Source organism: Brachionichthys hirsutus, unplaced genomic scaffold (assembly GCF_040956055.1).
Source record: "Brachionichthys hirsutus isolate HB-005 unplaced genomic scaffold, CSIRO-AGI_Bhir_v1 contig_1421, whole genome shotgun sequence".
Lineage (NCBI taxonomy): Eukaryota > Metazoa > Chordata > Actinopteri > Lophiiformes > Brachionichthyidae > Brachionichthys > Brachionichthys hirsutus.
Genome location: NW_027180334.1, coordinates 162,894 through 178,189, shown reverse-complemented (window position 1 = coordinate 178,189; position 15,296 = coordinate 162,894). Strand labels below are relative to the sequence as shown.

The following is a 15,296-nucleotide window of genomic DNA, read 5'->3' as shown; positions in this document are numbered from 1 at the left end:
TTGCAGTCAAATACTGTAGCATACCAAAAATCTGCTGTAATCTTTCTGTTTGCACTCACCAAGAAAAGTATCAATAAAAATATCAGCAAGTCCTCTGAAAGTGCAAAAATATATATAAAATACAAATTGGTTTCAGCATTTATCCTGACAATCAACAGCAGACCGCCACTTTATGAGGATAACCTGGTTTTCATATCGCAGACAGAATTCATACCAAGAACAAAGATTTGTTGATTTTCATTCATCTCCTATGGAAATCAAATTGCGGAGCCTTGAAAATTACTTGAGACAAGCAATCCATCACAGAGAATAATTCATCACCCTTATTTTTGTCCATCTCATCCTGTAAATGCAAATCAACTTAGCTTTGTAATGGCATAATATCAGGGTGTGACCCCCCCTGAGTAATTGAAAAGCACAAAAGGTGTCAATGCCTGTTTGAACATTTCTGTCTGAAAGAAATCTCTTTTATCTTCACTCTGCCCAGAGGACTCTCATTGGGGAAGATTTCAGATCATAAGAAAGGCATCAGAGGGGTGCAAGTGGGCATCCTACAAAGATAGTTACAATCGTCACCCTCTATCTCACCACTGGTATTACCATTACTCAACAACCTACAGGCACAGCATGACCATTTAACCTCCCTCACTACAGCTGCTACAGGCCCTCTAGACAAGATGAGAAGCAGGACAGGGGAGTGTGGGGGGGGGGGCTGCAGGGCGCTGGTGCAGCTAGGAGGGTGGTAATGGGTGGCAGTGCAGCAGAGGGAAGAAATACATCAGCTGAATAAAAAAAATAAGAAAATGCAATTTGTCACACCGTTGTCAACTTCCATTCTCCCCTCTCTCCTGTTGCAAGAAGCAGCATGGCTTCCCGAGGCGAAGCTTGTTTGTCAGTTCAGCTGTTGCATCCATTTAAATGAGGCTCCCAGCTTCATGGAGTGAGACCACGTATCTTTTCAATATGCAGCTCTGCAACTGCTGTGTACGTCGAGATGAAGGGAGGAAGACGCACAGTCGAGACAGGGTTAGCTGGAGAGGGTGCGGTGTGAGCTAATCTGGGTGGGGGGGGGGGGGGGGGGAGGTCGGAGTAAACTTATTTTGAAGATAACTCTGTGGATTCACAGGTGAGATTGAAACTGTGGAGGCCTGTGGTTCTAATGGGTCGCTACGATGCGTGCAGTGACTGTAAAAGACTAGCTGTGCTGACAGTAAAAGCTATTGACTCATTCGACAGGGAGTCTGCGGAAGGAGGAAAGTAAGAGGACAATGTCTCTGCGTGTGTGATATATTTCATCAGATAAAGGAATCTTTTGAGGAGGCAAGCTGAAATTAATAAATAAAAAATTGTCTCTTGTGCCATTGGGAGGTTTCAACTTGAGATGGAGGATGAATAACACACCTGTGAGCCGTTAATAAGACATTAATTAGTAGCATGACTTCGCAAATGATCATGAAACATTCCTTTACAAATATGAACGGCAGGAAAAGAGTCTGATCTTTCCCTGCTTTCATGCCAACCATTTAAATCACACGATTTCACGCATTAAAAGGTCTTTGCCGCTCGTCTTGTGAATACGGTTCTGTGGCTGCACAGGAGCTTTGTCAAGTCGGAGAAAACTACTCTGAACAGAGTTGTCTGAGTTTTGGGTTTGATGGCAGCATGGATTTAGGAGTTTGCCAATGGGCAGAAGAGTATGAACGATGTAGGATTCAACCAGATCGTGAGAGTCTGCCGTTTGGATATGGCGGATTTATGATCAGCTTTTCTTTATACTAAACAGGATATCTCTGCCTCTGTTGCGCTGACAATCCTGACAAGTAACCATTCAGTGTGGATCAACTAGATACATGCAACTATTTCCGTCCACATAGTCACAATGTCTGAAATCATTCAATTGTGCGATGATTTTGATACACAACAACAACAACAAACTGACCAATGACTAAACATCGTGTCGTGAGATTATCTTCACCTCATCAGGGAGTTTTTCTGTTTCACTTCAAGAAAGCATTTTCTTCATCAATAAACTCAACAGAAAAATTAATGACAAGCTGTGTGTGTCAAAACATCTGCTTTGCTAAATTTCTCAACATCTGGTTTATTCCCCAAACGTCAAAAGTTTGGGAAGTTCGACTCCTGCACAGCAGGATGAGAGCAAGCGAGCGAGAGAGAGAGAGAGAGAGGTGTTTCCATATTTTTTGAGGTGGTCCAAATATCAAGGGCAAAAGATGAAGAGGAGAGAGGACAAATGAAGAGCGGTCTGTGAACGATCGGCACCTCTGGGCCTCCTACTGTTTACTCGATCGACGAAGTCGGAACAACTGATCCAGCTATGTGTGTTTTGCATGCGGATATGCAAACCGGGGAATTTGTTTAACTTCCTGTCAACTTTGGCTGTGAAGGCTGCTGCAGTGAACCACGAAAGCAACCAAAGTATATGTGCACATCGGTGTCTGTATGAGACGGCGGGGGGGGGGGCAGTTTCTACGTTCTTATTTCAATTTGTGTGGCAACCGTGTCAGGTTTAGAGAGGCTGTCGCCCCAGGGTGGTGCCACTGGTACCTCTGCTTGTTTACCTCGTTTTTATTCAATAACCCAATCTGATCCAAGACGTCAGGTCAGCTAATACTGACTAATGGCAAAGGATGAAGGGGGGTAAATGCCATCAGAAAACCAAATGAGTTTTAATTACAGCCTGTAACCTGATATAGCCGACCTGTCAATCTCATACCAGCTCAACAACTGGGACAGATCAGGGCTTGGATGGCAGCTGATGGGAATAGCAGCACAGATCTAAAGAGAGAGGATGGAAAAAAATAGAGATTTATGAAAGCAAGGGAAAGACTAGTTTTGGAAGCTAATGCATCAGAGAGGCTTTGTTCAGCCTTCCGTGCGCAGTGCCACGCAATCCCCTCTGAGTGAACCTCTGCTGCCCTCTAAAGGTTCCATCTTGAAACATCGCAGCAGATTTGAAAGGCAGAGGGTGTCCTTGTGATAGTGGGTGGTTATGGTCGTGAAGCTTGTGTGTGTGTGTGGTTGTCCTGATTGCTCGTGAAACCGTGAAGCCCTTTGAAGACAGACCAAGGGATTGCATGAGCTGCGGGTGCAGGGCTGGGTTACCGAGGGGGGGGGGGGTGAAGACAGAGGAGAATGGTGATGATCTGAGTTGAGAGGCATGAAGGTGGGCCAGTGACTGCCACCAGGAAGAATGGATTAACACACTTGGGTGAACACTCCCCTCGGTTTTCACTGAAATAGCACGTTCCTCACATCATTACTTATGTACCAACCCAGCTGTGAATAGGCCGCACGCTGACATTTAGCATACGTGTACTGAAATGTGGAAAGAAAATGTTCCTTTAAATGTCAGAAGTGTTGTAATAAAATTTCATAGAAATACAATATGAAAGTCTAGGGGATATGCTCCAAAAAGGAAAGAGCAAAAATGGGAAGCTTAATATTTTCTTCAAATAAAGGACATTCTTAGTTACATTTTAGGTGTTTGGGTTTAATGTATGAAGGACTTTTAAAAGCTTGAGTAAATTCTATGACTCTCATTAATGTTTTTGTGATATAGCATCAGTAATACAATCCATTATTTACCCCGTTGTCCCTTTAAACTTGCTGCAGCGTTTCTATATCTCAGACCTTAGTAGAATGAATTAGTACATGATCCTGCCACGGCCAGCACTCCAGCATCACTGACTTCTCTGACCACTGCGAACTGTAAAAAATGGATTAGCTTCATTTGTAAGGCAATTTCCTCCAAGCGAGGGACAAGAAATGAAATACGCCACCCCCCGCATACGCGCGCACTCACAATCTTTCAAAAAAAATAAAAGGATTACCAAATTATTTTTAGATGAGGCATGAATTTCCACAGCAGACAGTTCCTAATCAATTTTAATCAGGTCTTTTGCTGCTTTTTGGAACGTATTGAATCTAAGACATGTCAGACAAGGGTGCAGCAGAATATTGAACTTGGCTGTGGATCCATTATCAGCATGTGTTGGGCTGGAAATGTGACAAAACCACAATTTAATTAGATATAAAATGAAGATTCAAGTCCAAGTATACACTAAGCCAATGTGGAAATTGTCATTGATCTTGAATACTCGCTGACAGTTGTATTAAAAACACTCTTGACAGCTATTTCTGTCACAGATTAATAGAATCAAACATGACCTTTATTGCAAAGGCTCATTTAAGTAATTACATATTCTGATTCCATTTATTTGAATAACCATTTTCAAATTAATGGTTATTTAACTCTTGAAAAGTGTAGTTCATAAGAGCTCGGCATTCAAAACAATTAATGGCCTTCCCTTCAGATAAATCTGCTCCACTGAGGTTTGTATCCTTTCATTTATCGGCCGTGTACAAGTCCATGAATTAGATTAGATGTTTTTTTGTCCCATTTCCAAAAGTAATTATTTTCACTGTGTGACATGGTTTAAAAATGCCGCTGGACTTTGAACCCAAACGACTCTGTGGTTTACCATCATTGGCCATACTTTGGCAAAGGTGACTTTAAATCAGCAGCAAACGTGAAGTACGACATTGCTGTTTCCATGGCAACGCATACAACGTCCATCATAGTGATGCGGCGCTGTGCTTTTCCACATCGTGCCACAAAACACCTGTGCAGATGCGGCAATGGCTCGCTTATCGTGTCCGAGGCACTCACATTGTCTGTCAAGGGCATCCTCTTTACAGCTGTCCTTTTAATGCTTCTTTACTCCTCCCACAACAACTGAACACCATCAATCTACCCATTTACTTGAACTTTATTTCCCACTCCATTAGTTTCTAGGACACAGAGGGGAACAGGGTAAGGGAGAGAGAGAAAACAAAAAAAACAAAAGAAAGTTTAGCTCCTCGGAGAGAGAAAATGTAATTTCACAGTCAACTTGCTGTAATATATTATTTCACAACAATGAGGTGTGGGCTGCCTTTCCTGGCACCTGTACAGAGCTGTTGGAACATCAGTGATGACTCTCTGGAGAGGTTCCTCCTCCTACTATCCAAGGAGGCACCGGGAGGGACCGGCCCAGTGAATCATAAAAATAGATGTAGTCATGACACACGGCAGAACTAATTCTACTTTTGTTTATAGTTATTTAATATGAAATAATATTTCCACTCTGTGATTTCATGCCTTTGTGTCTTGAGCTTTAGAGGGAATAATCAGTGTAACAGCAGGTGTATATAAATCTGAACCCAGGATGGGAAAAAAGAAAAAACATCAATATAAATAAATAATACAACAACAGCACTCTCCCTTTTTCTCAGCACGAGAGACAGTTATTTATTCCAGTGCCTGCACGCCCTCGTTGCTCCTGCTTCACGATTACACACACTGCTATCCAGGAACATGGTAAAACCTTGACAGATGCCTCGTGCTTCATTAGCCGCAGTCGCTCAGCCTGGGAAACACGAGCACATTAAAAAAGCTCTCAGCCAGAAGACCAATGAGCCAAAAACCTCTAAGCTATGTGCAACATAAAGAAGACAGGATGAGACATGTGTGTCTTCTAATTTCAGTTTCAAAATAATATCAGCTGATGTCCGCTTGAGAAACGGTTAGTTGTTTTTTTTGCAATGAAAATTTACTGAAATCAAAAGAAATTACATTAAACACAATAAAATATATCAGCCATAATCATCATCCTTGTCTCTGTCTCACAGCTTACTTGTCTTCTGCAATTGGGACACCAAACCAAGCACTTGTTCTGACGCCATTATGTCCTTATTCTGCAAATACAGGGCGCTGTTTGTTGATGTCTCGTTCAGGAAGTAGCGATAGTTGACCATGATGCCGCAGGAGTTCGCCACACCCCTTGGGCTGGTATCGGCGTGCCAGTTGAGTCGCCACATAGTGGCGCCGTTTTGCAGGTGAAAGTTCGCCACCGGGTTAAGAGCGTAGCCACGCCTCTTCTCCCCGTAGAGATACCAGGCGCAGAGGCGCATCAGGATGGGCTCAAGGACACGGGACAACCGCTCGGAGTGATTCCACTCGCTGGTGCTGATCAGCTTGCGGAGAGCCTCGATGGCCGGGGTCCCTGGGACTGAGTGAGTGGCTTCTCCCACCTCCTTCCACTCCTGCTCTGACAGGAGGTCAGAGCCCCGGCCTTCCTTCCTGCACTGGCCAAGCAGACTCTGGAGCCAGGAGGAGAACCCTGGTATTGGAGACAGGCTGGAGAACTGAGCCATGTGCGGGAACTCGCCCTGGAAGAGAGAACGGGAGAGTTAACACACCTCATTGTCTTCAGAGGCTCCGGACCCACTTGAAGGCCATTAGCTTGGCGGACTTTTTGTGGATCGGTTTTTGGCGCGTACGCAAAGATTTTCGGATAATGAACATCCCCTTTTAGCCAGCTGGACAAGAGGAAATTAGAACATCAAAGTCTAGAAAAAGTAGGTGAATCAAAAAATAAATATAAAGCATTAAAGAAAATTGATGAGAGGCAGCATTGTTTATCCCCATCAGAATGCAAAGAGCTACACAAAACCTGAATAAACACTGAACTGAATCAAGCACAAACCAAAATGCTCGTTTGTGCTCAGACTGAGCTCAGGCCTTCCATTCCTCTGAAAGAAAATGCATTAAATCCAACAGCATTGCTTCAAAATCTTGCCCAGCTGATGGAGATGGATGATCTCCCCTCTCTCCCCCATGCCTGTCTCACCCACCCATCTCTGGAGTTGTCTTCTGCCCCCTTCTCTCACCAAAATCCACCCATCTTTGTTCTCTGGCATCTGGGCTGAAAAGTGATTGAGCGATGTGGCAGGAAGAGAAGTGAAAGCCTGCAGATTAAAGCTGAGGTGTCAGGCAACCCCTGTGGGGTGGGGTGGGGGGGGGGGGGTGGGGACGACGACATGGCTGTCTGTTTGCTCTGTAGCATGGTTTTCCCCTTCTTCCTTTTTTATTCTTTCTTCCAGAAGGGAAAAGAAGATGGTGGAAATGAGGACTCAGTCGGTTGGAAATGTAGAAAACGTAGAGGAAGGAATGGACGCTGAGGGAATAGAGGAGCAGTGCCAGAACTGCACTCCAGGGTCCAATCTACAAAGACAAGCAAGACCTCCTCCATTCACCTTAAATCATCATGTTGACCTTTTCTTTACCACTCTATCATCTATCCATCACGTTAGTGGCCCCTCTGTGCCTACACGGCTCCTCTCTTCACCTTTATGTAAGGTAATGTTCTGTCAGAAAGCCTGGGCCTCTGCAGGATTAGACTGCACTGTAGCACTGTGCAGCCGCTCATAAAGTAGTAGTACATGGTTTAAACAGAAAGGTGGAATTTCATCTTCATTTCTGTATAAAATTTGACTCACTTGGTAATTTGCTCTAGAACTAGACAGATTAGACAAGACAGCCATATTATAAAGATGATAGCTATATATGAAGTACGTCATTCAATATAACTAACTCAGCAAGCAAATGAGGCAGGCAATTGTTAGATCAAAAATCTCCTGCGAAAGCTACAGTAAGAGTAAATGTGATCTGGTAAAATGTGCTGCATGAAAGCTGATTAAGATCACTTTAATGCAAATGTATTATCTCACAGATCAAATTATTGCTTTCATTGTACGTACATGTATTAGCGGTAGAAAGGAGGTTTTCACATTAACTATAAACAGCAAAAAATCAAAATTAAGTAAGAAATAAATGTCCTTTTTCATTCAAATTGCTTTTGACTTTCTTTTTTTTACCTTGAATTCTCTGAGGATCATCCAAAGTCTGAGACATGTCTCTGCATTTGTTGGGAATAATGCAGGTTATATGCAATCTCCTTGGGTGTTTCTTTCTTTTTTTCCTTTCCAGCTCACAAAGATAACAGAAAATTGGAATGGAAAGCTGCATAGACCTCTTGGTGAAAACAATATCCCCCTGCTTTCAGGTTTTTATAACACAGTACACAAAATATGGCTGTTCTCCTCCCTAATGCAGCAGCAGAAAACACAAAACAATATCTGCTGGGCTCGCTGAACCAAATTGTTGCCATTGATAAAAAATGGCAGTAAATAGGAAGTTTGCAGCAATCCCCCCATCCTGTCATGTGAATAACGTAAGACTATTTGCAACCTGATTTTTACGAGGATGCACTAGAAGCAGCTATTTCCCATCTGGTCAGTAGAGTGGCTTTTGATGCAGCATTCAGTGTTCCAATCATTTAGCAAGTGCTAGCAGGAGTGGCTCAACATGAAGGGCTCTTCTGTGCTTATTGAGTGGTAAGGCTGAGCGGTCATTACTGCATGTTCAGTGGCTTTTCCTGTTTATGTGTTTGCAGCGAGTGCTGAAACAAGTCAAATATATTTTGGGATGAGCATAACATTTTAACAAACACCTTTGAATAGCAATCAAACCAATATTTTGCTCATTGCAGTGGCCATTTCTTTCTAGGTATAACACCGTGCCAGCTGGGCCACAAGTCATGCAAAATGAACATTTAGTTCCTAGGGAGGAGACAATCAACAAACTAGACACGCTGTAAGGGGATGCCGAGGAGCTCTGCAGCCTGCATCTGTGCCATGTGTTTTAAAATAGTGTGTTCTATTCCAATGAGATGAGACGCTGCATGGACAATATCTCTTCTGTGACCTTATGCTTTGCCAGGTTTAATTGACAATTTAAAATATATTGGATTCAAATAACTCTTCATTGACAGTTTAATGAGCAAAGGTCTATACAATATAATGTGAAAATACTAAAATACATTAAGGTTATAAAAAGAATGCCAGAAAATCAATTAGCTCATCACTGAATTTTAATCATTGCTATATTTTAGATTAAAATCCTCATTAACAATTGGACAAAATGTGCAATTCATATTGCACATTTATAGATGTTGAACTTCAGTAAGAACGGCCTTTGAAGACCTAATTCGTATTTATTGAATGTGCTATATTTCTAAAAATATATAATTTCTTATTTGTCAACCATATTATCTTTATTAGGATCTCAAGTTATTTAAGTCCAACTGTGTGTGTGTGTGTGTGTGTTGTAGTTCTTTTTTAACATGGGGCTATGTCAATGAAATTTTATTGAATGGAAAGTTAAAAAGTTCGTTGCACTGTTTCGCTGCAAAGCACATAACGTTCTTCCTTTTTATTATTTTTTGCCGGACTGAGCATGTGATTCATTGGTTGGTACTTTTACAGCACAGCGATTTGAAATTCAGTTGTAAAAGTCAAAGTAAACTTCACGCTGTAGTTTCATTTAATGTTGTAGCACCTGCTGAGTTTGCTTGAACGCAGAACAAAGGCGGTTCTAAAAAGTAGCACCAGCTAGACGTCCTGGAAATATGTACAATGAAAGCAATAATTTGATCTGCGAGATAACACATTTGCATTAAAGTGATCAGCTCCAAACGTAACCCTTAACTAAAATCTACATCTATTGTTTTTTTCTGAATGCAAAAGATGTGTGAACAGACCTTTTTTGGTCACACACATTCACTTTTTGGCCATTGCACAAGCTCACCTGTAGCTCACGGACCACTCGCTTGATGAGGTAGTTGCCTAGTTCCACGCCTTGCAGGCCAGCCTGGGTGGAGGAGATGGAGTAGAATACGGCTGCATTTATCTTATTAGCATCCTCCTCAGCGTGAAGAGAGGAAAACTCACGAACTATGCTCTACAGAGGAGGAAGACAAGAAGAGGTATTACTCGTCTGCATACAAGCCCAATCAAATGGTGGCAAAATAGGTCTTTGGAAACTATTTCAGAGCTGCTGGATCAAAACTGTGATGCATGTGTGCTCTACTGTACACCATAGAATGTGTTGTCATCAAAAAGCCCCTGTCCCTCACTACAAATGGGCACTACAGGGGTTGCTCCCAGACAAATGTGCAGTTAAAAAGGTCTCACTCTTGTTTATTACACAAAAGGAATCTATTTGTCAGCTGAGATAAAGAGGAAAATAATAAATCCCAGGTGTTGAGCTATCTTTTAAGGATGTGGTAAACGAGAGCGGCCTGGAGGTGTTGCTTTTAACCTGGATGTTATCCGAGATGTCTTCATTGAGGGCCACGTGCAGCACGACGAGGGGTTCTCCCGGCATGGCTGCATGGGTGAAGGCGTAACAACGGCGATATGGCCCCACTCTGCGCTTCAGGTCAGTCCAGTTCCTCATGGGGTGCACCGCTTCGTACCTGGCCACGGGACGAGAGTTAGCCTTTTGGTTTTCAATTGGCTGTTTGTCAACCTTCCACTTCTTTCTACAGAACAGTTGACAATGAGCACATATTTAATTGGAAGTAATGCTTTAATGTTTTGGTGGGATCAGCTTATTAAAAATAGAGTAAACTCTGGAATGACTATGCACACAATAGCACGGTAAATCGACTATAGCTAATCAACTACTACTGTACTTTCGGCTTGTCCCTTGAGGGGTCGCCACAGCAAATCAACCTTCTCCACTTCACCCTGTCCTTTACATCGTCCTCCCTCACTACGTCCATGTATCTTCTCCTGGGTCGACCTCTAGCCCTGTTCCCTGGCAGTTCCATCCTCAGCATCCTTCTACCAATATAGTCCCTGCCTCTCCTCTGGACATGTCCAAACCATCAAAGTCTGGTCTCTCTTGACCTTGTCTCCAAAACATCAAACCTTCACTGTCCCTCTTATTGCCTCATTTCTAAATATTTCTAATATAGCTAACGCACTGAGGCGATAAAAAGCTCTGACCAGTTGATACTTCATGTAAAGGACACAGAAGTGAAGAAATAGCAAGTGTTAAGAGCTTGTGTATTAAAGCATAGCGGTAGTAGTATAATATAGATTTTACATATTTGTGTTAAAAGTAAGATTAACGCGTCAGGATATTCAGGAACACACAGTAAGTGTGGTTAAGCTACAATGGAAAAATTGCTGCACAGGAAGGAATTCGGCACATTTCTTTGCCACGTCTGATCAATTCTGTCCAAAGAACACGATAATGATGAAAGGAGGAAAGTGAGAGAGAAAGGAAGATGAGTTGCACAGTTTGAGGATGCATGAAGGCCCTTACTCGCTGATCTTCTGCAGGATCTCACAGGGGGACTGCCAAGTGATCCTCTCCAGTCGGAGAAGCCCCACAGAAAACCACTCAGACAACAGACCCTTCAGCGTTCCGTTCAAGTCCTTGGAGAGACCGACATGAGAGCCTGGAATTAACATCCACATCAAGCTGACAATGGGAGAACTCACCACAGTCATTCCCTTGGAAGCCAGCCTGTTTGGAAGAAAGAAGATTCTGAATTTGCATTACATAATAGTGATGTGATGCGTAAGATAAAAGGTCACAGAAGCCTAAAGTTGTCATGTCCTGTAAGAAGTGTAGCTTCTCGTCTTTCTTTTGTCTTATAAAGAATGAGCAGGCCAGTTGGAAAGACAATTAAAGAAGTTGATCAACACAGTCTTTAGTTTGTGTTAATCAACGTGTTATTTTAAGAATTCATAAGTTCCACCTCCTCCACTGACAGAGAAGATGGATTGTCTGGAGGCTGTAAATTCCATATCGCCATCACACACACTGCGCGAGGAGTACGATCCCATGGGTGCTTTGGATGCCTTTTGAATGTCTTCACAATTATGATTAGTTATTTGTGAGAGCTTCGCAAAGGGTGTGAATTTAAACAACAACAATTTGACATTTCCAAACGGCCCCTTCCTCCTGCAAAGGTCAGACTTCATTTAAAGAAAATCTTGTGCAAACACACAGACAACACCACAGAGGGGATACTCAAGCACACAAATAGAGCATTTATTGGCGAGTCCATATGACGGCTGAGCTTCACTCCTAGTTTATTGCTGACTTCACCACTTTTATTGACTTGTCCCTCGGAGGGCAATTTGTTTTACAGCAGCCATACATACATTTTACAACACATTCAAGGGATATATAAGACACAAGAGTTGAGCAGCATCATTGTACAGGTATATAATCTACATGATAAAAACAGTGCAAACAGGTTACATGCATACGTGTGTACATGTTTGCATTTGCACTGATTTTATCATGTAGGTGACTTGACAGTCATAATACCGGCAGATAACCTCAAATACTGCCTTGGTACAAAAGCCCCTAGCTGAAGTTTACCGAAAGCAGCTATCAAAACCAAAGCTAATAAAGTTCCAAATTCCTCCTCCCATACACACATCCAGCAATGCGTCATTCAGCTTCATGGTTGTGTGTGTGTGAGGTGCAAATTAATTGTAACCATTAAAGACGGTGAAACTTCCGCAAAACTTCCATCAACTCATATGAGATGGTGTGTGTGTGTGTGTGTGTTTGTGTTCCTGACTTCACCAGCGGACTGAAGTGAAAAAATAATCCCAGCTGAGTTCACAAACTACCCGTAAGCAGCCGCTGCTTTGAGTAGCCAATTCTCACCCACACAAAGGGAAGGCCGAACTGAGATGCGTATGTCATTGACCCAGCAGAACAAGAAGTCTTCCAATGGAAGGGCTGAGGTTCAGAGAGAAGGAGGGAAGGGAAATAAATAAAAGCATCTTTCACACCATTAGCAAGAAACTGGAGCAAAGCTTTTTGACACTGGCGCTGAGCGAAACAGTGATGTGATTAGCTGCGACGTCCTCTGATACCTTTTTAGGTAATAACACTGGTAATAACCCTGTGGGAAAACAAGTGGAACATGCAAGCCCGTAAAATGCTATCATTCCAGGGAATGGATGGATGATTGTGTTTTGACATCACTACATCTGTCCTGTATAAAGTACCTTTAAAAAAGGTTTGCTTGGGCTCAGAAACTCGACTGGGAAATGTTCTCAGATATAATTAAACAAAAGTGTTCAACTAAATACTTGAAGAAACTGGAAGGTAATACAGCCTTTGCCAAATGTGTGCGTGCAAATGGGGCATTTTTTTCTCAGAGGCACGTTGACAAATGCTTGTAAATGCCAAACGAGCTGTCCAAACTGGAACCTGCAAAATAAATGTCCCAAGCTATGAGTAAGGGTAATATTTAGCTCTTGGGGCAGGGCAAACTGGGGCAAAGGTCATCTCAAGCAACTCAAGCTGTGAGGGGGGGGCAAAGAAAAGCTGGAGCCTCGTGGTGGCGATTACTTGTTGCATCAGATACGTTACTGATGCCGTTACAATATTACATATCAGGAATAATGTTTCCATAATCCGTATCCGCAGGAAACAACGCGAACCACACTTCTTGACCCATGCGAGCATCCGTAGAAGAAGCAAACAAGCCTTTTTACCCTGATGTGCGGGCTTTCACTGGCTTTGGACGAGATCATTTCAAGCACATCGGCTCGGAGATCCACCAGAAACTTCACTCCCGCCTCGGCCCTGCTTATGTGATTCAGCAACTGTTTGTAGCGAGGATTCAAGCTGTAACGTAACCTGTCTTCAACCTGCGAAATGGTCGCCAGGTCTCGTAGCTGAGCGTCCACAAGCTTCACGGCGAGCTCGGACACGCTTTTGTGGTCCACTCCGAAGTCCTGCGACAGCTTCGTGAGGAAACCGTGTTTGTCTTCCTTGTTGAGACTGTTGTAGAAGCGCATAAACTCCAGGCTATTTGATTCTCGCGGAGGAGGGGATTTGTCTCTCGTTTCGTATGTGGGTAGCGGTGCAACAACCCTCGCTAGTATCTCCTCCATACCGGAGGCACCGCCACGAATTCGGGACGAATACCGGCGCCAAATGCCGACGTCCGAGCCCCCGAGAGCCGCTTTGATGACTGTCCGGTGTCGGCAGCCCCGGACGATGATGCTTAAAGCCCAGTTAACAGCGAGGCGTAACATCGCCGTGAAAGGGGTCGCGTGAGCAGCGTGTATAAACAGAAGGAAGCACTTCCGGGTTCTTAAAGAGACAGTACAGGGAAGGGATCGGGTGACGCGCTTGATGGTCAGGCCGTGCCAGGTGTGTTTTTATAAATTTCATTTTTACAATTCTAAGTTTACATATTTCGTGTTTTAGAAAGGCTAGTTCCATTTTACAGATGACTTGGACACTTTCTAGAAAATGGACGTTTTTGGCGACTTGAAGGGTCGTGGATGCAACTTGTTTGAAGGGGTAACACAAAGGTTAATTATCAAACATAACTCTTGTGTCTGTTGATAATGCCAGGCATGCACCATGTCTGAACTTACATCATATTAAACTCCAGAGTCTATCTTCATCCTGATGTCCGGTGTTCATTTGGCCCATTTGAGTTAACTATTGGACGAATGTCTGAACCTGGGAGTGCATTTTGAATCAATCCTTGCATTTAATAAACATCACCAGTTCAAGTCGTCCCAGCCCAGAAGAAGGATACGGAGTGTGGACTTGTGGCTGGAGACAGGTCACTCTAACTCCAGGGCACTGTCAAGGTGTCCTTGAGCAAGGCAACAAACCCCCTCAACTGCACCGGGTGTGCAGACCATGGCGTCACCCCCCACCCTATGCCCTCTCCAGATGCTACGGGGCCTAACATATGCATGTGTGTGTTGGTTGTTAGAGGGGCCCATAGTAGGGTGAAAAATTACATTTCATTGTGTGTGCTGTACTTCGTGTGCTTACAGATGACAAATAAAGTTATTTTCTTTAAAAAAAAATCTAATCAAATGCCCATACCCGGTGGGTTATATTTCACCATGTCAGTATTTTTTATTGGATCAATGATGTCAGACAAACAAAGATAATTTCTGTGATTTTTAAACTCAAACATTAATATTTCTGGGACTCCAAAAAAAGGTACATAATAATAAGAGTATTGATCTATTTACTTACTTAATTAGCTGTTCTGGTCATGATGACTAGCAATACTGTGGTGGATGTAAAAATAAAAATAGATAAAAAGCTGTGTAAAAAGTTTTGATTGAGAGATTTCCTGGAGGGGGAGTGCAGGTTCTGTTTAGATGGACAACCAAGACTAACAATTTGTTTCTTTTCAGTTCAATGATGGGCAGTAATGCGATACTGTGGGTACATTCGCCATAACACTTAATTCTGTACAAAAAAAAAACAAAATAAAGTAATGGAATTTGGCGGAATTCCTTGTCAGACCGTCAAACCTGGCAACTTTGTGAGTTCTCTCACCCAATCAGAATCCAGCCGGAACCGACCTGCGCAGCTCGACCGTGGCCAGTCATCTATAAAACTAGTACTTTTAAACACCATTTATTGACTTTGTAAGTGATCAGCGAGTTGTTGTTTTTTTTTAAAAGCAAGAAAACGCGTAATAAGAAATAACTTATTTTCTGCTCTGCAACTTTCGTAGATTGTATTTGTCATGCTCCCGCTAGCTTAAAGATACCCGGTTAATTGGCTAACTTCAAAAGGCAAAGCG

At 42.9% G+C, this 15,296-nt stretch overlaps 1 protein-coding gene across 1 annotated transcript; it reads right to left on the bottom strand.

The window, feature by feature from the left end:
* Positions 1 to 4,788: 4,788 nt before the first annotated feature.
* On the bottom strand, positions 4,789 to 13,767 carry LOC137913555 (malonyl-CoA decarboxylase, mitochondrial-like). Its single transcript, XM_068757199.1, has 5 exons — positions 13,222 to 13,767; positions 11,018 to 11,130; positions 10,004 to 10,160; positions 9,491 to 9,643; positions 4,789 to 6,231 (listed from the first exon to the last, which is right to left on the bottom strand). Exons 1-5 carry the CDS (start codon positions 13,765 to 13,767, stop codon positions 5,686 to 5,688), a joined length of 1,515 nt encoding a protein of 504 aa, XP_068613300.1. The 3' UTR covers positions 4,789 to 5,685.
* Between the last annotated feature and the right edge of the window lie 1,529 nt (positions 13,768 to 15,296).

What these genes read in the sequence shown, in the direction of transcription:
- LOC137913555 (XM_068757199.1), bottom strand. Translation starts at nt 13,767, where the DNA reads ATGTTACGCCTCGCTGTTAACTGGGCTTTAAGCATCATCGTCCGGGGC. An exon ending in ACATCTCGGATAACATCCAG is followed by an intron (nt 9,644 to 10,003) that starts GTTAAAAGCAAC and finishes CCTCCTCTGTAG; the next exon opens with AGCATAGTTCGTGAGTTTTC. An exon ending in GAGTGGTCCGTGAGCTACAG is followed by an intron (nt 6,232 to 9,490) that starts GTGAGCTTGTGC and finishes TCTCTCTTCCAG; the next exon opens with GGCGAGTTCCCGCACATGGC.